The 23,141-nt window shown below is 38.0% G+C and overlaps 3 protein-coding genes across 3 annotated transcripts; 2 read left to right on the forward strand and 1 right to left on the reverse strand.

The window, feature by feature from the left end:
- The first annotated feature begins 1,831 nt into the window (after nucleotides 1-1,831).
- Nucleotides 1,832-2,359, forward strand: LOC137747972 (uncharacterized). Its single transcript, XM_068488092.1, has one exon. It carries the CDS (start codon nucleotides 1,832-1,834, stop codon nucleotides 2,357-2,359), a length of 528 nt encoding a protein of 175 aa, XP_068344193.1.
- A 767-nt stretch (nucleotides 2,360-3,126) lies between these two features.
- Nucleotides 3,127-4,719, reverse strand: LOC137746771 (BTB/POZ domain-containing protein At5g17580-like). The gene has a single exon (XM_068486775.1). The coding sequence runs from the start codon at nucleotides 4,582-4,584 to the stop codon at nucleotides 3,127-3,129; it is 1,458 nt and encodes a 485-aa protein (XP_068342876.1). The 5' UTR covers nucleotides 4,585-4,719.
- An 8,913-nt stretch (nucleotides 4,720-13,632) lies between these two features.
- Nucleotides 13,633-15,207, forward strand: LOC137747973 (uncharacterized). The gene has a single exon (XM_068488094.1). The coding sequence runs from the start codon at nucleotides 13,633-13,635 to the stop codon at nucleotides 15,205-15,207; it is 1,575 nt and encodes a 524-aa protein (XP_068344195.1).
- Nucleotides 15,208-23,141: the final 7,934 nt, after the last annotated feature.

Genomic DNA, 23,141 nt, shown 5'->3' on the forward strand with positions numbered 1-23,141 from the left:
GTTCAAATCTGATCTCGTGGTCCTCTAAGAAGCAGCAAATAGTATCCAGGTCGTCAACTGAGGGCATCATGCAGAGATTGGGGGTATTACTCCTGGAAGCATGCCACATTTTTTCAAGTCTATATGGGAAGAAGGTGTTGCCATAAAAGCGTTCAAGCTTGGGGAAAAGGGAAATTTTCGAGAAGAATGAATCATTCAACTTCTTCGATTCCCTTCTTCTGATGAATTGGCTCAAAAGATCCCAGGAACTCGCAGGATTCAAGATAATTTATCAAATCTTCGAGCTCAAGTACCTGCGAACCAGAGGGGAATTACCCTTATCAAAGAGCTTATCAAGCAGTGTGGTTTAGACATTGTTCAGGCTTACATGACCTATGTACAGCTAAATGCAAAAGAAGCAGTGAGAGAAAAGCTTAAATCTGTTGCTGCTAGAGTTTTATCTCAGTCGGCTAGTTCCGGAGATCAGAGTTCTGTTACTATTGAAGAAGAGCATTACATGGATGATGGGTCTGTTATTCATTTAAAACTTACAATTGATTCTGTGAAAGGGGAAGCAAATTTTGATTTCAGTGGAACTAGTCCTGAAGTATATGGGAATTGGAATGCTCCAGAAGTCGTAACAGCTGCAGCAGTTATATGTTGTCTTCACTGCTTGGTGGATGTTGATATTCCTCTAACTCAAGGTTGTTTGGCTCCTGTGAAAATCTATACTCCACTAGGCTCTTTCCTCTCTCCAAGTGATAAAGCTGCTGTCGTGGGTGGTAACGTTCTCACTTCTCAGAGAATAACTGATGTTGTGCTTACTTCATTTCAGGCTTGTGCTTGTTCACAGGGTTGTATGAATAATCTCACTTTTGGGGACAGTACATTTGGTTACTATGAAACAATTGGAGGTGGGAGTGGAGCTGGTCCAACTTAGGATGGGACGAGTGGAGTGCAGTGTCATATGACCAATACTCGAATGACTGATCCAGAAATTTTCGAGCAGAGATATCCTGTTCTTTTGCGTAAATTTGGCCTGAGAGAGAACAGCGATGGAGTTGGCTCTTTAATGCTCCAGCAAGCGATGTAAATGTTTTTATTTCACATGTAATGAAATGTCCTATCTAAAAGGCTCAGGACCACTTTCATCGAATAAATTTGAAATTGTGTCACTAAATCATACATTCAGCGATTTTTTTGGCAAATTCTATTTTCTTCATCAACTCTTGTGGAGTTTGGAGGTTTGAGTTAGCGAGTGTTGAAGGTCCTAGAAAGTCCAAAAGCAAATAAGACTAGTTCTGTTAATTCAACTAACATAACAAGGCTGAAAGCAGTAGGAGAGAATCACTCTCTCTCCTCTCCTCCCCCCCCCCCCCCCCCCCCCCCCCCCCCCCAAAAAAAAAAACTAGCATCGCCTTGCATAAAATAAAAAGTACTAAGAAATTGTAAATTTACTAAATAAGAGCACAAAAATCGCATCCTATAATTAACTGTACATACTAGAGTACATCATCAATTCATTTTCGTCATTTTCGTTGTCATCATTATATCTTTAAACTCTTGTTTTGTGCATAAATAAAACTCGTTAGTCAGTTAATAACAATGCATTGCAGTTACAAACCAGCCCCGCTTTCACCGCTATGTTTTGAAACCTTCTCACCACCTGATGTATCCTCCATAATTCCCATCCACCACTTTGTTGGATTCCGGCAACAACTCGACCCAGTCTAACCAAACTAAAAACGAAGACAGACAATATCCAACACACAAAAACAATTACACAAAACTCAGAAAACATTATCGGTCACGCCGCAGAAGAAAGATCCTGTTCGCTCTTTCTTTACCTTCAATGGAGGAAAGGAAAGGAGATGCTCGAGTCTCTGTCATCTCCGGCCTTTTCTTCATCTGCATTATTGCCGGCGGAGTACTTCTTTTCCTTTACATGCTTCTACCTGAAGAAAAATCCCAACCATGGTTCCCCCCTGCAGGAATGGTGCTTGTGGCTATTCCATGGGCGTTTTGGATCACGACATGCATCTACAGATGTTTTAGGCCCGCTGCTGCCACGCATACTGGGGACAGCGGTCACTATGCCAAGGCAGGCAGCAGCCGGGCAGCCACCATCCCCACCACAAGCGGCGCATTGACAGCTGGCATTGCATCATCAGCTACAGACTCCCCTGTTCATTCACCTAATGGTGACCGAAGGGTGCAGTTTGCCGCGGTGGTTGTAATGGGGAATGAAGATCAGGGTGGACACGGAGGCCAGAATGGGAAAGACAACCATCATCAAGCCATAGACATGGAACATCATAATGCGATCAATGAATCAGTTGGTTCTAAAGATAGTGAAATGCCGTTTAGATTAATGGTTTAATTTCTTTTTACAACAGCATGGATGTTGCCAAGTAGTATCGATATATATATCTCCGTTCCCCGGCGAATAGACTAGCCTCATTGCAATTGTGGTGGAATGGAATGGAATGGAATTGAGAGATTTTAATTGGCTTCAATCATGGAAAGAATCATATGCAACTATGTATAACTTCCTTCTCTTGCCACAGGGAACGAAAGCTCAAGGACAATATTATGTATATGGGGAGGTGAGTTTGGAGTCCATTCTCGGTGTGGCAGTGGTAATGTTGTCTGAAGAACGCAGGAAAACAAATTTTAGAGGTAAATTGGAACCATGTAAAAATGTTTTGCAACAATGATCATATATATGCATGTAGTTTGATGCTAGAAAGGGAACTAACAAAAGAGGAAAGGTTTTCTTTGTTGTAACTTGATTTTCTCAAGCTTATTAGTACAATGTAGTTCAGATTGCCCAATTTCTTTTCTGTTTTTCGTGAACCTCGGTGTTCTAGTTGAGTTCTATCTTTCAAGAACACGAACTTCTTTCTGTAATGAAGTTCAAAATCAACTTCTTGATTTGCAGATAACTTAATTCTCTTTCATTATTCATATCAATAAATAACCAGATTATTTGCAAAAGTAGGGCTAGACTAGATAAAGTTGAAGCTGTACTTAGACAAAGCAGAAAAAGGATTTATTTTTTAAGTCGAGGATCAAAGCTGAAAAATAATTCAATGAATAGCTAGATATTTGCCAAAAGAAGTCTTAGATGGAAGAAGAATCTACATGTCACACTCCATGTTTTGGATGCACCTTCTTCTTCTTCTTCTTCAGTTGGCAGTTAGAATCGCCCACGCTGTTGATGCACCCGAACTTCCTCTTCATTTCTCTCCACAAGCTAGTTTTCTCCTTCTTCACCTTGGGGTTGCAGCCATTATCAATCTCTTTCCTCATCTTATAGCACTCTCTTTCAAGCTCCATCACCTTTATGCTCATTTTCTCCATCTCGGATCTCATTTCTCCCTCACCAACATCCAACTTTGCTTCATTCTCCTCCGCAGCCTCCTTTGTTGATCTTTCGTCTGAACCCTGCACCTCATTGATGATCGTATCCCGCAGCTGCAACTGCCCTGCAAATAACACCTGCACCACCACCCTCAGAGGCAACATTTCATTTTTGGTAGCGTGTTCACATGCTTCGGGCGACATCTTTTTGAAATCCAAAACCTGACACACTTCCTCTCGTTCCATCTCTGTCAAGTGCCTGTGCTTATCTAAATAGATATGAACCGCCCTGTATATTCCATCTGAGGTTCTTTGTATACCCAACGATGCTGCAATCGACATCTCTGCTAATTCAACAAATGTACCTATCTTCAGATCTATGTCACTGGAAATTTCAGCCAAGAATTCTTCAATGAGTTCAGCTACTGCAACTAGCCCAGATACATCTGAAGAAGTAAAACTTCCATAGAACACTTTCAGTATCCGCCTCAAACACCCAATCTCGTATTGCATTTCCTTGGAATAGCCTTGAGATGGTATCAAGAGGTCTTTGACTGTTGCCCGATCCAGTTGTTTTCCAATTCTGATCTCAATCCCATTTCTACAGTCAGAACTCGCTTCCAAAAGAATAGCGAAACGGAGGATTTCAAACAATAATGTGCATGGAAGTAGTCCAATTTCATGAGGCAACAACCTCTCCACTGCTTCAAGGATTTCCCTTTGATAGTTCATCTTACCTTCCTCTCCGCTGCTAGTGAAAACCCATTTCTTTGTATAGTTACAAAGGGATGCGGCCACATACCGCGATGGAACGCCATGCTTTTTCATTCCAAGGATGACAGGCTCATAGATCCGGAGGGACAGTGTTGTCAAGTCTTCCGATTGCCAGTCAAGAACAAAGAGCCTTCTCCTTGCACTCGGCCTATAGCCTTCTTCGTCATCATCCTCACTATCGTAATCACACTTCATCAAATTCTTGATTGGCTCTCCGAGAAGGCTGGGATTAGCTAGTGCCTTTTGAATGATAGAATCTATACAGGCATCGATTAAACCAAGCTTCACAGACTGTTGGAGGAACTTTTCTGTGGCTCGGAAAGCCTTCACAGTTTCATTCCAGCTCGGGAGGATTCTTTCTTGAAAATAAGAAAGCGCCTTACTTAACAGATTATTTTTGCTGTGGTTTTCAGTCATCTCCAAGTAGTGAGCTACACAAATGAGAGGTACAATATTTTCAGTGGACATCTGAATTTCAAAGCCGTGGTAGAATCTGGCAACAAGCTCAAGAGTGTCTGTGTCAGCAGGGATATTTCTAAGGAAGCGAGAAAGATCATCCTGTGATTTCTGTTTGAGAAATGCAGCAACTTTGGCTGATTTTTCAGCCAGAAGAACCTGCGAACAACGATTATTATTACCAAAGAAAAATTATAGCACATCTGGCCTTCATTCTCTCATAGAAAAGGAGTTCATAAATATGTCGCGGTAAACAAAAACTGCGGTAGAATTACGGTTTTTAGAACACTTACTTTGTCCATGAACGGCGCACCAAGTGCGTTGAGTTGCAAATCTGGTGCCAATGTAGGCTTAGACAACCTAAAAAGAAGTAAACGGCAAGGGGAACAAATTGAGTGAAAAATACATACAAATTTCAAATAAAAAAATAATTTTATATAAATTCAGCCTCTATTTTACCAGGATGATAAATCTTTGCATTGTCTCATTGCCATCTTTTGGTGATTCCTTTGACTGCAGCGTTTACAGTAGGGAAGTTTCCGACGATCGACTCTGGCTTTGCAATGACCTCTTCACCAATAAAACTGTATTTCCTTTTGTACCAGCCATACAGAATAAGGTATAACATGAACAGATAGGGTTGCTTCAATGGCAATGTATATATGCATACTGTAATTTCAAATACTACTGTATGTTCTGCAATTGAAGGTTAGCATGACCCATGTGCAAGAATGACACACGTAAATCGAGAAAGAAGGAAATTGAAAGGGTTTTTGGCCTGGTGAGAATAGTTCAGCACAAACACATGAACTGTTGATGATAGCTTTTTCAAAAAATTAATAAATTAACAGGAAGGGGCTCGCTTAGTGAGGACAATATGAATTGCAACTCAATTTGTTACTCATTCTCTCACTTTTTGCTCACTGTTCATATGACTCAATGGTACATATGCAAAAAATTTCATTCAATAAGAACACAAAAGGAGGTAAAATTTAAGAAATTCAAACAACTAAGGCATGCAAAATCCACATTAATTACTCATAATTATGCATTTACTACTACTGAGGATGCAAGTAAAAACGTGATCCAGATAACGTGAAAAAAAAAAAATCTATATCAAAATCTGGGACAGTAAATATTTAACATATTCCATAGGTTAAAGAAGGAGAAGAGAGAGGGAGACTTACTGGGAAAAAGTGAGGTGGAGAGAGTGAGTTACAAATTATGTTGAAGCTTCTTGTGGTAATTATGGACGTTTGAACTCACATACACAGTTCAGTCAATGGCTTGTTGAAATATGGACGTTAGAAATCTGATTTTTCTCCTAAACATGTGGGTTCTGTTAATATCTGAGTATCAGATTTTCATTAGTTTGAAAAATTAAATTAATAAAACAAAATTTGCGGGGTTACATTTGCTTAACAAATTATATGTCGTTGACTGACATGACCCAAATATGAAGTGGATCGGATATCCACTGTTTGGTTTTTTTCTCCCTTATAATTTGCTTCCCTTATTCTAAACCTGCCACGTCAATTATAATCGTCCAAAGACAAAAAAAATTGGTACACATTGACACATATTTTACATTCGTTTGTCTCCGCGTGTAGATCAACAGATAGACTAACGAATCGATTAACAGACGTTGGAATGGCAGGAAAAATAATATTTATGTATGAGATTGAGATCAAAAAAGTTTTAGTAGTAAATTTCCGGATGGTAAAATGGAAAAGGAAATAAACATGAAGTGTGCAGTGGAAGAGAAAGGGTATGTGGAAAATAAAACCACTTTCCAAATGAAAGCTCCCTTGCGGAGTGTGGTGTGAAGTGCGTTAGTTTCTCAGACTTCGTTTTTATGTAACGTGTCGTATTTAAAGAGGTCAAGTTTAAAGAAGACTGATTCAAATCTAGTTTTCATTTTTTTTTGCTTGGATCTAAATTTGGGCCATCTGTTGGAGGAGTTTTTTGTGGGTCAGGGGCTCAAATTTTAAGCCTTAAGCCTGGAGATGTTCTTACCTAACAATTGCAAATATGGTTTTCATTGGCCCTTTGGTAAAAAGATAGAACGTGATGTTTCCTCCAATAATTTATGTGTTAAACCCTTCAAGTACTTAGGACCATCACTCAATGGATAAAAGTTATTTTAGGGATAACAGGCTGATCCTTCTCAAGGATTCACATCGACGGGAAGGTTAGGCACCTTGATGTTGGCTCTTTGCCACCTAGGGTTGTAGTATGCTCCAAGTGGATCAACTCCAGTGGTTGGAATAAAACTCAAAATTTGAGTTTTAAACTAACTCAAAGTTTTTCCAATCATTGGACTAAAAAAGGGTTTTGGGTTAAAACTTATTTTTGGCCCAAATTAAGCCCAAAAAATGAGCTAAGTTTAGTGTATGTGACCGAGTTGCTGACGTTGTCGACCACTTGCAAAAACACCAACAACTATTTTTTTAATCAGAGGCCCACATACTTGGACCAATGGTTCAACACCAGGTTCAATTTTTTTTTTTTAAATCAAATTTATAAGTACATTAAATTCAACGGTTGCGATCAAATATGAGTAAATCTAACAGTAACAAAAAGATTTGACAATCAAAAATTAAATCCTACAACTAAAACAATTAAAAAACATTCTTTCATGTGGTGCATGTGTAAAAATAAGATAGATTTAGTGATTTTTCATTATTTATGTTCGTAAAAATAAATTAACATAATCTACATAAATTTTATTTTCAAAAAAGTTACAAAAAAAAAAAAAAAAAACCTAAATTCGTTCTTTAATAATCGTAGGCTAAAATTTTAAGTCAAAATCATTAGAAGAGAAAAACTGTTTTGGGTTAAACCTAAATTTCCTAGGCTAAAAATTTTAATTTTAACCCTAACCATTGAAGTTGGTCTTAGAAGAGTTAAAGTAGTTTGACAATCTTTTGTAATGAGAGGCTAAGAAAAGTAATTTCATAAGTTTATTAAAGAACATCTAAATAATTTGATGTCATTGGCCAATGACACAATCAAACATGATACTCAATCATTTTGGTTTATGCTTTGCTGCTTGATATCCACTTCATCTCACTAAAACAATAATTGCCCCGTCAATTGGGAAAAGACAATTGTTGCCTTACTGAATAGTAATTACTCGAATACATCTCTACATATAACATAAATTATGCAGGTAATTGCTACTAAAAAAATTATTTTTTTAAATTAATAAAAAAAATTTATTATTATTCTTTTCACCTTTTTCTCTTCTTTCTTTCTTCCTACTTCTTTTCTCCTATTTTTCTTTGTGGCAATTCTAGCCTCACCTCTCCCTTTTTTTCTCCTCCCCTTCTCGATCCCTTCCTAGATCTTCATCAGCTCCAGATCCCTCTTTTCTCCCTCTCCCTCCCTCTTTTTCGTCATCCCACCCCTCCCCTCGAATCCGACTTTATCACCTTCTTCACCTCATTCTCTTGCAATTTTCCCCATCCTTTTGCGATTCCTCATGGTCCTACAATTTGTCCTTCTCCTCCTGCAATAATTTCTTTTAATATTTTAATGTGGTTGACATCATGCTAATGTTAGACCACTCGGGCGTTGGGTTCGGTGATTGTGGTCCGATTGAGTAGTCAGACTCTGTTTCCTTTCACTGTAGCCCGACTGATTAGGCTTGGGGTGGAGAGTATTTTGTGAGTTTTAAGGGATTCAATCGCCCAATGACGGGAAATTAGGAGAAGTGGACTTGGTCTAAGAATTTCAGACAAAAATGAAGGTGCAGCCGTGCAGGTGGTGGGATGAAATCCTCTAGGCAAAGAGGGATGGTCAGATTAGATCCCTTATAAGAATTTTTTATATATAAATTACTAAAATTCGCCTAGTTTGTCTAGGCTCTGCTTAAGCGCTAGGCATTAGCGTACATCATGTCACTCGACTAGCGTATAACGTCTTTCAAAACCTTATGGAACTATACTATAAGAAACGATGCTGAAATCCTCCTTCAAATATTCCAATTAGTCCAAATCCTTCATTGAATATTTCAAGTAGTTTAAATCCTCATTTGAATATTCCAATTAGTACAAATTCTGATTCGAATATTCTAGATAGTTCTCAATAAAGTGAGGTCACTTATTTAATGAAGTATTGTCTAATCTTTCAACATATCATGGACTTAGACATCATATGGTTGTCTACATTTTGCGGGACCTTTTAGCCTCTTAAATTTTGCCTCTCTTGAGAAATTTGGTGTGAATTGTAATATATTGGATGATTTACAAAATAGTACAAATGTTCTTATAAGGAGGACTCAGTATTGAGAATACAATATCAAATATCATAGAAATCTACTATTAACCAAATATGGTCTCTAAACAATAGCTATGCAATCTTTGATAGAGATAATCACAATCACAATATCAATTACAACGAATAGCATGATCAAACAAATAATAAAGTATCTCGACAAGTCCCCCTCAAGTTGAAGAGTGAATCTCATACACTCTGAACTTGTCAAGTAGTTTTGAGAAAAGTAACCTTTCCCAAGGGCTTTGTAAATAAGTCTGCCAATTATGAACTTGTTGGCGTAACGCAGTGGAAACCAGCCCAATTTTAAGATGTTGTCATACAAGATGACACCAACTCAATGTGCTTTGTTTGTTTGTGAAAAACAAAATTCTTGGCGATGTGTAATGCTGATTGGTTGTCACAATATAATTTAGCTGATCCTGGATGCTCAACACCTAAGCATTTGAAAATATATTGAAGCCATTTGAGTTCACAACAAGTATCCGCCATGGCTCGATGTTCTGCTTCAGTGGAAGAACACACCACAATGTTCTGCTTCTTTGCTTTTTAGGAAATTCATGAGTTTCCAAGGTGTGTACAACATGTGTGATGTGGAGCAAATAATAATTCCAAAAATTCTCGATACAACAAGTGGACTCTTTCTTGAAGAAAACAAAAATGTCTTCATTAAATGGGCATGGCCTAATAATATTCTCACACACAGTTCAACATGCCTAGAGGCCTAAGTAGCATACTGCGACATCAACAAACTCCCTACTCATGGCAAAGAGGAAAAGTCAAAGGAATCCTATCTTTCATTCCTAATTGAAGGCCAACTTAAACAACTAAGGAATCCTCATTATATCCAATCAAGGATACTTTTAAGAATATCCCAAGATATTATCTCATGATTAATACTTCATATCCCAAGATATGGGTGACACTTGGTTAATGGGAAGCTACTATATGTAGGGCAGCCACCTCCCTATAAATACTTCATCAACATTAGTTTCTAGTAAGCTTTTGCTACGCAATTAAGCCTAAACACTCTCTTTTAAGATAAATTGACTTAGGCATCAGAGATCTGTTGGCCAACCCCCTACCTTGTGGGCGCGTGTGGCTTTGGTTGTTGATCAAAGGTGTTTATTTGTGTTGTAGGTATAAACACATCATGACTGAAGACGGCAAACTTTTGCTACCACAAATTGGTGCTTTCATTGAAGCCTGATTTAATGCTCGAAGAACGCTCTCGCAATTACTTTTGGAATTTTCTGTCACGTAAAATTTCTCACACGTAGTAGTCACTGAACTTTTTAATAAGTTCTTTGACTAAGTCCCTGGACAAAGGATACGAAGTTGAAAAATTATGAAACCATGACAAGCGACACTTCCTATGTACCTGGGTTTTCACCCATACGGCAGGCCACAGAGCCTTCAAGCTAGAAAAGTTTGAAGAGCATTCAAGTCAATGAATAACGAATATGGCATGAAAAGAAGAAAGCATTTGGTTAAATTTCTAGCAAATTGATAAACTTGCACTTACTCAGTCCCCTGAAATCTGACACAAGTAAAACAAATCAGACTACTTATTAGCAACTTGGATGATCTCTGGCTCTCTAACAGCTACCTAGTCTTTAGCAGCTCACACCATCACCATTTCATTTTCAGTGGCTCCAATCTTGGCAGCTTCATCTTCAACTGCTCTATCTAAGCAGTTGAGAAACAAAACTTGAGCAATTTCTTCCTTTTTGGTAGACAACACAGATGTGGCAACACTAAAAGAAGCAAGCTTTAACATTTCTTTGGTAGCCCAATCCATTTTTTCAAGTGACAAACTTTCCTCCCCACTTTTCATAGCGGCAAGTATTTCAGAAACCAATCTAGACTTAGCTATAAATGGACAATTCATTATATGTTCAAACATAAACATTGGGGGTAGTAGGGATCTCTTACGCTGAACACTCTTCTTAGCCAAGACTTCAATCTATTTCTAAAAATAGTAAAACTCCTATAAGTAGAAGAATGAGTCCTTGAATTATTCTCAACTGAAGGTCTAGCAAGCAAGCCAACCTACCAACAAGGCCATATGCCTTTCTTGCGGTTCCTTGACGCCGAGGCTCACCTCCGCGGCTTCAACGTTGCACCGACCTAGAAGGTAACAATTATAGCAATTAGTGCAGCCCAACTTCACACAATCATCCAGCCTTATGGCCTACGCCACCCTGCACCTTGACTCCTAGCCATGCCATCCATTCCTCGACCCTGACCGAGCTGGATCTATGATTACTATCAGGTAGCCCTTGTTACCATATCACCCACTTGGGACTTAGCCTACTGTAACAACTAGTGCAGCCTAACTTCATACAGTCATCCAGCCTCATGGCTCGCGGCACCATGTACCTCGACTCCTAACCATGCCATCTATTCCTCGACCCTGACCAAGCCGTATCTACGTCTACTATCAAGCAACCCCTGTTGCCGTGTCACCCACTTGGGACTCAGCCTACTGCAACAACTAATGCAGCCCGACTTCATACAGTCCTCCAGCCTCACGGCCCACGACACCCTGCACCTCGACTTCCAACCATGCCATTTATTCCTCAACCTTGACAAGCCGCATCTACGTCTACTATCAGGTAACCCCTGTTGCCATGTCACCCACTTAGGACTCAATCTACTAGTCCTGAGCTACCCTGCGACAACAACAAGAAGAAAGAAACTATTTTCTTACCTTTTGGTACAATAAACAGCTATTTTCATAAGGCAACCAAAGAAGAAAATTGGAGAGGGGGAACAAATCCTAAAATTTTGTCTCTTTTTGTTCTGAAGAAAATTGCTCTCTTATTTTATTTAATCCTCTACTTAAGGTAGAATTAAATAAAATATATAGGCAGTTGGACTTCGTTTCCCAAAGACATTTACTACAAGTTAGAGCTTATAATCCAATGTGGTCGAAGAACCCATTTTTGGCAAACCTACTCAACTTGGACTCTACACCTCCTGGACCTCCTATGTACAACACAACAGGTGTGGGGGCATTTGTTAAGCAAAAAATGGTCTCAAAAATCATGAAGACGACACGTGAACTTTTTACCAAAGAAGACAAGAATGCCCTCATTAAATGGGCATGACCCACAAATATTCTCAGGCGCAATCCAATATCCGTAGAAGCCTGAGTAGTAGACTACGACATCAACAAGTTTCCCTGCTCATGATAAGAAGAAAAAGTCAAAGGGATTATAGATAGGTGAATTATTCTTTCCCCATCCTACAGATAACAAACCTTGGCTAATAGGAAACCGCCACGTGTAGAGCAGAACTCTACCCTTTGTGGCCAGCCACCTCCCTATGAATACTCTATCTATACTAGTTTCTCATAACCTTTTACTACACAATAAGCCCTTAACACTCTCTCTTTTCAAAGAAATTGACTTAGGTATCGGAGATCCATTGGCCAAACCACTTACCCAGTACACGAGCGTGGCGTTTGATGTTGGTCAAAAGTGTTTATTTGTTTTGTAGGTACAAATACATCAAGACTAATGACGGCACATTTTTGCTACCCCATGTGTCAAATCTTGCAAGAAAAGGTTTTTGAACACGCTTATGGTGGTATTAAGGACAATTAGAGAAGGAGAGAAATAGAGAGAAACAAGACGAAAAATGGAAAGAGAGAGAGAGAGAGAGGAGGGGCGCAAGGGTTGCCGCCTGTAGGGTGAGGTGGATTGAGTAATGGGTGTTGTCAGGGTTGTTTTTATTTTTTATTTTAATTTTATTTTATTTAGACTTAACAATGTTAAATTGGAATTAACTATTAAATTTGATGTGTCATGTCTTGAGTTGTTAGATGAGAATGGTATAGATATAGTAAAATGCAGGTAAATGCATGAAACCTAAATATAGAGACTCAGGATCCAAACTGAAACTATGCCGGTTACAAATCAATATTTAATAAAAGAAAGATAGTTTTCACAACCGCTTTATAACCTCTGACACACCCCTCTTAATTTTGATCATTGCATTAAATAAATCAAACAGAAACAACAATTATATCAAACATACTTGTGTGAGGCTAAAAAGGGCGCATGTTTACATTTTCTTATTTTTCGCTATTCCACTTTTACTCTACACAAAATCATACTTTACCCTACATACACTATACTATGGCTCACTTACATCCTATATTCATTCTTCGTTTCTCATTTTGTCCTATTTCGTTAATTCAACTATATAAATCGTTAACTTGCTAATGTGACACGGACATTCTGGGAATTTTAAAAAGTTAAAAAATATATATATAAATCTCCCTATACCCACCTCACTTCCTCTTCCCAACCCTCGAGACAGCCACCTGGAAGAACTATAGTACCTTGCTGACTAAGTCTTATTCAAAGTTCGGTTTTTTTTTTTTTCCTCACACCTTTTTTTTCAGAAGACATAGCCTTACTATTCATGCAAAATTTTCTATTTATATACAAGAAAAGCCCAACAAAAGCGTCGATCAATATGGGACACCACTACAAAATAAGTTCATGCTAGGTGTATATCCCATCTTCTTTACAAGTTTTATTCAAGTAATGTGAGAAATTAAATAATTAATGACTGCCACATACTTTGCCACGCACGAATGAAGCAGTAATCTCTTGAAAAATTCACGGTCTGGGATAAGTGCAAAATTCATGATGATTAGTTTCAGTGAAAAAACATATATATAGTTTAGTTCTTTAGTTATAGCACAAGCTTGTTGCTAACTAAACAATTGATTGAGATATACATAGAAAGAGAGAGAAATCAAATCGAATGGCATTGCCAAGGTTTGTGGTCGTGAAATCAAACCATAACAGAAAATTCTTGCGCTGCATGAAAGGTAATGGAGAGGAGAATGCGCCAGCCGGGTTTCTCAAATTCTCCGAAGAGGAGGCCAGCAGCCATTACGCAAAGTACGAAGTGGAGATGGCAAAGAATAGAGGGAATAAAGGGCTAGTCCACATTAGATGTTGTTACAACAATAAATACTGGGTAAGCGTGACGGGAACGCATATGTTTGACAACCAGGTTTTAATTGTTGCAGGGGCAGACGAACCCGAGGAAGACCAATCAAAACCCTCATGTACCCTCTTCGAGACCGTCTACGTGGATCCGATAGACAAGGACGATGATAACAATAATAATACTAATAATGGTAACAATAATGATGGTGATCTAGAAGATGATAGTCAGGTGGTCCAATTTCGGCATGTCCACCTCGGACGTTATACTACCTTACACAACAGCTCGGACGCCTTAGTACTTTATGAAGGCTCAAACGCCGCTGCAGATGATCCTAACAACGTAGAGTCGCAAGATGTGTGCACAGTCGTGAATTGGGAATCGCTGGTGATATTGCCGAAACACGTGGTGTTCAAGGGAGACGAAGGTAGCTACGTCACAGCCCATATGGCTGACCGCAACCATATGGACCACGGAGACGAAGAAGAAGATGGGCCATATCTCCATTTTGATGGTCATGACGTATGTGATCCGGCTGCGACGCATGAGATCTTCAGAAACCCTGACGGAACCTTACAAATAAAAAACAGTTTCTTCGAAAGATATTGGAGAGTCGCCAAAGACGAGTGGATCTGGGCGGACGCGTTTAACCCAACTGCCGGAGACAAGAACTACAAAGACACGTTGTATCGGGCGTTTAAGCTTTCTGACAAAGTCATAGCTCTCATGAACGTAGGGAACAACAAGTACTGCAAGAGATACACATGGGGGATTACTGGTATGTGCGCCAACGTGTCTAATCTCTCCATTTATTCACACCTCCACGTTGAAGAGCCTGTTAAGTCAAGGACCATCTACAATGTCAATTACCGTCTCGCCCATGCCAGGATCTACAATTACCAAAATGACACGGAAATCGCAGCCGGAGAAGCCGTGAACTTCACCCAAGAAACCACAAACGTACTACTCAAGTTGTTCTACAAGAAGTCCAATATTTGCAGTTGGAATGATATCAGTAGAGTCTATTCCATAAAACCAAAAACCAATGTTGAAGCCGATGGCGTTCCACGAATCACGGCAGGTGACAACGGAGCGGTGAAGTTTGAGATTTCAGGGGGAGAATTTAAAGGAGAGGTCCAGTGGGGAGAAACCGAGACGTCCGAAACTCAAGTGGAGACTGTTTGCATGGTTGGTGTGCCGGCAATGAGTGTAGTGAAGGTGAGGCTGCTGGCCGCCAAGGTTTCATGTGATGTTCCCTTCTCCTACTCTCGTCGGGACACTGGTATCAACGGTCAAGTGCATGCTACTGATGACTTGGACGATGGTTTTTACAGTTGCATCAATGCCTTCAACTTCAAGTACGATATCAATGAAGAAAGGCTGTGATGATTATCAGAACGTACGGGTCATGATCATATATCATTATTAATCATACATTTATTTCATTTTTATTGAACGAAAAACTTCAGCACGGTTTCAGCTCTGCCTTTTATCTTCCAGCATTTCCCCTTGCTGCATCTTCCATGTTTCCAACACAGCAGCATCTTGCAGCAATCAGTTCGATCAGTTCCGCAGCCCTAGGTTGCATGTTGTTCCCAGGAATTTGCTTTTAGGGTTTTTAGGGTTCGGTTATTCCTAAACCCTAGGTTTTAGTTGACTTATTGATATATGCTTCCTTTAATTAAGGAATGCTGTTTGATTACCCTCCATTAAGGCTGATTTTAGGGACGATTGCGTGTAATCTTCCCTTGATTTTCTGTTACTTGAAGTCCTTTAATCTCAAAATTCATAGTAAGAAAATACATTCGAAAGTCAAAACTAGAGGGGGTGTATTCAATTTGGGATTTTGAGGGATTTTAGTTCTTTTAATGAATCTAGGAGTATTCAATCAGGATTTTAAGTGATTCTCTGAAATTCAATGTGTATTCAATTAAGATTTTAAGATAGTTTATTAAAATTATTAGAAATCCGAGTGTATTCAATTAGAATTTTAAAGAAGTTTATAACTTTTCGGGTGTATTCAATTAGAATTAGAATTTAAAGAATTTGGAAAAGTTGAGGAATTAGAGGGAATTAGAGAGATTTTGTAATGTATTTTAAGCATCCACAAATCTCACCTCTTCCCATGAGATTTCGAGGGAATTAAATCAAAATTTTACATGGAATCTTTACAATCAGTTAAACTCCATAAAAATCCATGGATTTATAAATCCATTAAAATCTCTCAAATTCCCAATTGAATACACCCCCTTAGTTTTTCCACATGTTATTAGAGCAGTGTCTTTCTTGGGCATGACTGTGTTGCCCTTTTTCTCAGTGTTCTTCGAACTTAGCCATCAACATCGAAGAAAATTAAGAGGCTGAGAGCACACTGGTCCCATTCTCTACAAATTTTTCTAAGGTTGGTATCAACCATAATAAGCCGAACATACTCTTAAGGGTTGCATGGTTTTTTAAAAGTCTTTCACAGAACTTAATGAATCTTGCATATTATATTTAATCTGAACATAATATATAGATTGCATGTTAAATATACGTTCTTGCTTGAACATAATGAGGAGAATATGCATTGGGAAAATCTAACCTTCAAAGCATGTATGTGATAATTCATAAGTAATTGATAGAACTACATAGGATTGTTAATCGCAACGACTAAACCCTAGTGCATTTTTATCATTTTATTAAAACTGTGTGCTTTGCAATTTGATTTCCTTATTTTTTTTTTCTTGACGATTTGCTTAATTATTTTTATAAAATTCGTTTTTATTATTTTAAATTACAAAATCAATCTTTTCCTAATTTTTTTATTTTAAATGATTATTAAGAATTGGTTTTAAATATTGTTTTAATAATCCATGTGGAGAATGACCTTGCATGAGTATTTATATTACAACTACCTTGTTCTATTACAAGTATTTTTAAATGTTTTTATCCGTAGTTTTGCAAGTGGTAAACATCTTATCACCATCTACGCACGTGACAATTGTCTCTTTTTTACTATTTTACTTTTTGTTTTAATTTTACTTATTTTAGATTTTTTTTTATTTTTATTAAATAAAATTTGAAAAATAGTGAACTTACTAACCACCTTACATGGCTTTTTTTTTTTTTTTTTTTTGAACTGAGGATATTCTTTACACTAGGGTGAAAGTTTGAAAAATAACCAATTTTAAAACAACGAATTGAATTTGAGCCAAACTTTTTAATTTCTTACAATTATAACCAAAAACCAATGTAAAAAGTCCTATTTGCTTTTTAGTGATACTAATCTTCTCTTCCCCTCTCCTTTGTCACAAGCTTGGGTCGCTAGAATTGTTACGATAGTCGGGCAGCAAATACTGATCGTAGCCCGGTAGCAGCCCCTTTCAATTTTTTTTCTGGGATCATTCTGCAATTAACTCACAACGGTTTATTCATGCAAATAACTCTTACTATTAAAATAAAATAAGAAAGAAACCAAGGGTTGAATTAGACTTGTATATTGTATTCACGAGAAATTTTTAATTGTGACGGAAACACAAATGGTACACGACTTGTTTTAATAGAGATGATGAGAAATTTTATTTTTTAAATTATTAAGTTTTTAGAACACATATCCCACCATTTATTTAGTGACACCTGATATACCATCTAGTGTACCAGTTACATTGAAAAATCTCTCGGGTATTCTCAATCTTTGATTCTTTGCACTCGACATCAGCTCGCTCGTCCTCGGTGCCGCATGTCCCAGCTTCTCATAGTGATCTGCGGTTGCGGATTTTCTCTCGCCGCCCGTATTGATTTTCCTAGTATTTGTCCTCGTAACCTCCAGACACGTGGTGACCCTCGGCCGCGAATTTTCTCTCGCCACCGTATCGATCGTCCTGGTCTTTGTCCCTGTAACCTCCAAAAGAGAAGGATGGCGAAAGCTGATCCATTAGTGAATGAGTGGGTGAAGAAAAGTAGAAGTGCTTTATCTTTATGATTATTGGTGGTCCTTTCACTTAGTGATGTTAAAATCCACATTTCGCTTTTTAGGACCCTTCCGCAGTGCCATCGCCGTCCTGATTTCCGTCGTTCTTCGCGCTAGTAGACAAAGACTAGTTTGAGAGGATGCTTGCGCCCAATCTGCACCGCCACCGCAGCGTTGCTGCCCTGCCATACCCGCACCACAACCACGACCTGCATCCACGCTACTGCTCACGAAGCCTGAGAATCCGCCACACCGTTGAAGCCATGAAACGCGCCCACGGAGCCCAGGATTGGTTAACCCGTGAAGCCCCCGGAAGAAAATAGAGAAGAAAATGAAAAGAAAGTGGGAAAAAAAAAATGGTTCTATAAAGAATGAGAAAAGGGCTATGCCGGCCTAGGACCAGCGCTGGCTGCAAACTAAAGGAGAGGGGAAGAGAGAAGATAGTGAAGATTAGTATTACAAAGGGTAATCAAGACTTTTACGTGGATTTTTTATTACAGTTATAATAACTTAGGCTAAAATTCAATTTATGTTTCTAAAATTGGCTATTCTTAAAAATTTCCCACAGTAGGGGGAGGAGCCATTTCGTTTTAGGATATGCTACTGAGCCGGGCAAAACCAATAACATAAAGAAAAGCAACAAATCTATTCACCGAGTATAAAGGAGAGAGAGGGATTCGAACCCTCAATAGTTCTTTGTTTTGAACTATACTGGTTTTCAAGATCGGAGCTATCAACCACTCGACCATCTCTCTGAAAGATAATTTCTATTTTATTTTTATTCCACCCCATAGAATATGGACATATGAGTTGATGTGTGCTATATTTAATCTTTTGTTTTTCAAAATCCTAATGAAAAGGGGCAATTTTGGTATTATGAAAGTTTCACCTCTTTTTTATTTTTTATTTTTTATATTAACAATATATATATATATATATATATATATATATATATATCGAACAGATCCGTGACACTATATTTTTTACATAAGATTTGACACAAATTTTAAATCATTAGATTAACCGACTTTGAATGGTTGAGATATCTTGACAATTCATTTTCTTTAAGTGTTTAAACAAATATACATTAGAAATCAATAATCTGAAATTTTTTTAATTATGACTTTAGTTCTTCCTCTTCAATAGTTAATTGTGTTTTGACTCTGACATAGTCTCCTTACCTTCTTTTTTTTCCTCTTCTCTGTCGATCCTCATATACGGGATGTGATATTCAGACATTTTATTTTACTTTTCACATATCTTTTTAATTTTTGACCATCGGATCGGATGAATTGAAGAAGATTAAAGGATAAATTTAACAAATGGTGTGTAAGAAGTAAAAAAATATGTGTGGATAGCAAACCCCTATACTTAATCATCGAGTCGGACTCATCTATTCTTATACAAACCCTCAAACATGGCAGGGAATCTGACACGGAGATTGGGAGTATCCTTTTTTATATTAGGAATATGGTTCTTCGAGTCAATTTCCTTCGCGTGTGCCTCCTCGGTGAAGTGGCTGCGGTGGCAACTTGTGGGGGGGGGGGGGTGGGGTGTGGGGGGTGGTGGGGTTGGGGTGTGAATTGCGATGGGGTTTTTGATTTCCTGATTGTTTTTTGTTTAATATTCTTGTGGAAGATGTAAGTCTCTCTATTCGACTTAATGAAATGAAAATCTATCATTTTGACAAAAAAAATGGATATCATGTATGTTTGAACAATACTATGAGAAAAGAAGAACAATTCTTACCATTGCTACCACCATGTAAAGTGATGGGTTTGTTTCTAAAAACTGAAAATGATTACTAGGCTGCAACTCTAAAAACAGCCACATATGGTGATTAAGCACAACAAAATTAGGTGGACTTGTACAATCAAATAGTAACGAGTTCTTAAAGAATTTCAAAGGACATGGGACTGCAAGAAATTCGGAGATGACACAGGAAACAAAAAACAAAGAGAAAATTGTAAACAAACACGAAAGAGATCTAGCAGATCGTATTAAAGGGAAAAATGAGAGAATCAAACATATTTAATGCATAATTAATGATATAGGCAAGAGAGAAATTATAATTGGAAAGTTCAAATTTTTATTTCCAATATGTATTGTTTGATAAAATGATTAATCAATTGACATGTCAAATTACATCCCAACCATTAAAAGTGAATTTTCTAATGGTTTAAAGTCTGTGTCAAATCTTGTGTAATAAATATAGTGTCACTGATCCGTCCTATATATATGTATATAGTCACTTCCTCCATTAAAAAAGTCATTAGTACTTTCATAAGAAAACCTCATTAATCTGTTAAACTATTATGTATAGTTATATAAAAAAATATTTTTAAAATTTATGGTACTTTTATATTTTAAATGTATCAAGAAACAAAATGTACCAAATATTTCAATATACCAATATTATAGGTAATTAAACATAGCTCTAATAAAATGGTAAAAAAAATGTTTGATCAAATTCCATTCGAACTTACACACTCTATTATGGGTAGAAATATGTGCGGAAAACAAAGTACTCAAATATTTAACTGTACGAATAATTTATATAAATTTTGGTACAAAATAAAATTAGAAAACATCGATACATACGAAAACAAAACTTTTGCAGCTACAAATCAATATTAAAATAAAAAATAAAAATAAAATAAAAAAGAGATGTCTTTATCAACTTTTGGCTATAAATGTAACATCGCACATCTTCAGGGGAGTAAATCCTCTATGCCTTATATGTATATTCTCATATCTACCTAGCACGAGGCATTTCGAGAGCTCATTGGCTTCGGGTTCCGTAGGAACTCCGAAGTTAAGCGAGAAAAAGGCCAGAGCATTCCCATGATGGGTGACCCACTAGGAAGTTCTCGTGTAAGTTCCCAGAAACAAAACCAAGAGGGCGTGGTCAGGACCCAAAGCGGTCAATATCGTGCTATGGTGGAGTCGAGTCTGGGATGTGGTGGGGGCTCGGTCCGGGATGTGACAATTTGGTATCAGAGCCAATCCCTGGCCGGAAGTGTGTTGACGAGGATCTCGGGGCCCTAAGAGCAATTCCATCCCTAAAAACTTTGTGCCAGCACCCAGCCCATTTAATCCACTCAGTGAACAGTGATAGACCCAAATGAATAGTAATAGGCCAATGCATATCCATCCCTAAAACTAAATAGCCTAGTCAATTTCATTAAAATATTATTAATTTTTATTATAAAATAATAAAAATTAATAATTTGATTTTTAATTTTTAATTTTTGAGTTTCTCCCCAAAAATGCTCCTCAGACCAAAGTACGTCAACCCACCCCCCATCTCCGCCCTCCATCAAATCCCCACCTCTCCTTCACTCTCCAATACCCTTTGCGGTCTGACCCACCCCAAACCGGTCGACATCGGTGCCCGAGCTCGCCAACTCCAAACTTGCCGCCCTTGGACCTCCGCCCTGACCTTCAGCTGCATTGTCGGATTTGTATGTCATCGTCCTCAATAGCTTCCAAGACCAACTCATCCTCAATAGCAAGTTCAGGGTTGGTGGCCTCATCCTCGAAGGTAGCATCGTCCAGCCGTCTTCCTCACCGGAGATGGAGTTCGTCATCACCGATTTCAGATCATGACTTCAACCTGACGTCATGTAGGCCGATCCCAACGTCTGTCAATTTTGGGTTGGCCTAGAGACCAGCTTGGGCTGGGTGCTAGGCAATCCCGTGGGCTGGAGAAACTTCCCTAGGTGCCGAGCCATTTTTTGGTTGTGTGCCTACCCATCCCACCCCCGGTGGAAGTGCTCTAAGGGGGGGTGGATTGTAACATCCCACATCGCCTAGGGGAGTGGATCTTCTATGCCTTATATGTATATTCTCATCTCTACCTAACACGAGGCCTTTTGGGAGCTTACTAGCTTCAGGTTCTGTAAGAACTCCAAAGTTAAGCGAGAAAGAGGCCAGAGCATTCCCATGATGGGTGACCCACCGTGAAGTTCACATGTGAGTTCCCAAAAACAAAACCGTGAATGCGTGATCGGGGTCTAAAACGGACAATATCGTGCTACGGTAGAGTCGAGCTCGGGATGTGGTGGGGGCCCGGGCCGTGATGTGACAATAAATCAACTTTTGTCGTCGGATTGAAAAATCAAAAAGAAACAACAACCGCCAAATTAAATATAAGTGTGTGAAAAATTAAAAAAGGCATGTGTTTATCATTTTCTGATTTTTAGTTATGCCACTTTTACTTTGCACAAAGTCATACTTTACCTTAACAATCTATTATGACTCACTTACATCTTGTGATCATTCTTCGTTTCTCATTTTCTTCTATTTCATTAACTCAATCGTATAAACAATTAACTTGCTAATGCCACGAACTTGAATTTTACTTAAAGAATTAAGTTAGATTTAAAATGTTTTCTTTTTTTTGAATAAATGATATCCACACTAAGGAGTAGAGGAGTCAGGTAAGCCTCACACTCACAAGTGCAAATGAATACAACTAAACTGTAGTACTAAGTGACAGTTTAAAAGTTGAAAATAAAGAGTGTAGGATAAAGTTAGTATTCTTAAATAATCTCACAAACTTGAATACTTTATTTTTCTTCATAAGGACGTTTTTATAAGATTACAAAGTAGCAACAACAGGAAATAAATCAAATCAAACCTTTGTCCACAAGACAAGGAAACCTATATCCAGATCAAATCGAATTCTTAATTGCAGATGGCGCTTAATGCTTATGAACCTTTTGTGCGGGTTCGATCCCCCTCTCTCAAACATTTAACCTTTTACTCTCTAACGCTATCGTTTGTTAAAAAACAAAACAAAACAAAACAAAAATCAAATACCTAATTAAATAAAAAAAAATACATTCCTTTATACTTTGCAACAAAAAATATCCAAATAGAATAAAAAGTTTTTTTTAGTCTTTTGTAAATTGAAATAATTCAACCCGTTTCCACACCTCCAGCCGATCTTACTTTGGAAGTCTAAATTCATGTCTAAAAATAGTTGTATCTATAGCCTAGCCTGCTAGTCTAAACTACCTCCCAATTCCAACACTCCTCCAAACCCTCCAGCCACTACTTTGTCATGGGAGGACGAGCATGAAGTTCTTAATGAAACAAACAACTGGAAGCAGACTTTGCCTATAATTTTAACAACATAAAAATTTCAAAAAAATCTCAGGCTTGGCTTTGAGACAGCCACCTGGAAGAAGCCTTACCATTCATGCAAAATTTTCTCTATATATACAAGAAAGCCCAATACAAGCGTCGATCAATATGGGACACCACTACGTACCATGCCATGCATGCATGAAGCAATAAGCTCTTGAAATTCACGGTGTGGGATGAGTGCAATATTCATGGTGACTAATTTTAGTGAAAAAAA

Source organism: Pyrus communis, chromosome 10 (genome assembly GCF_963583255.1).
Source record: "Pyrus communis chromosome 10, drPyrComm1.1, whole genome shotgun sequence".
Lineage (NCBI taxonomy): Eukaryota > Viridiplantae > Streptophyta > Magnoliopsida > Rosales > Rosaceae > Pyrus > Pyrus communis.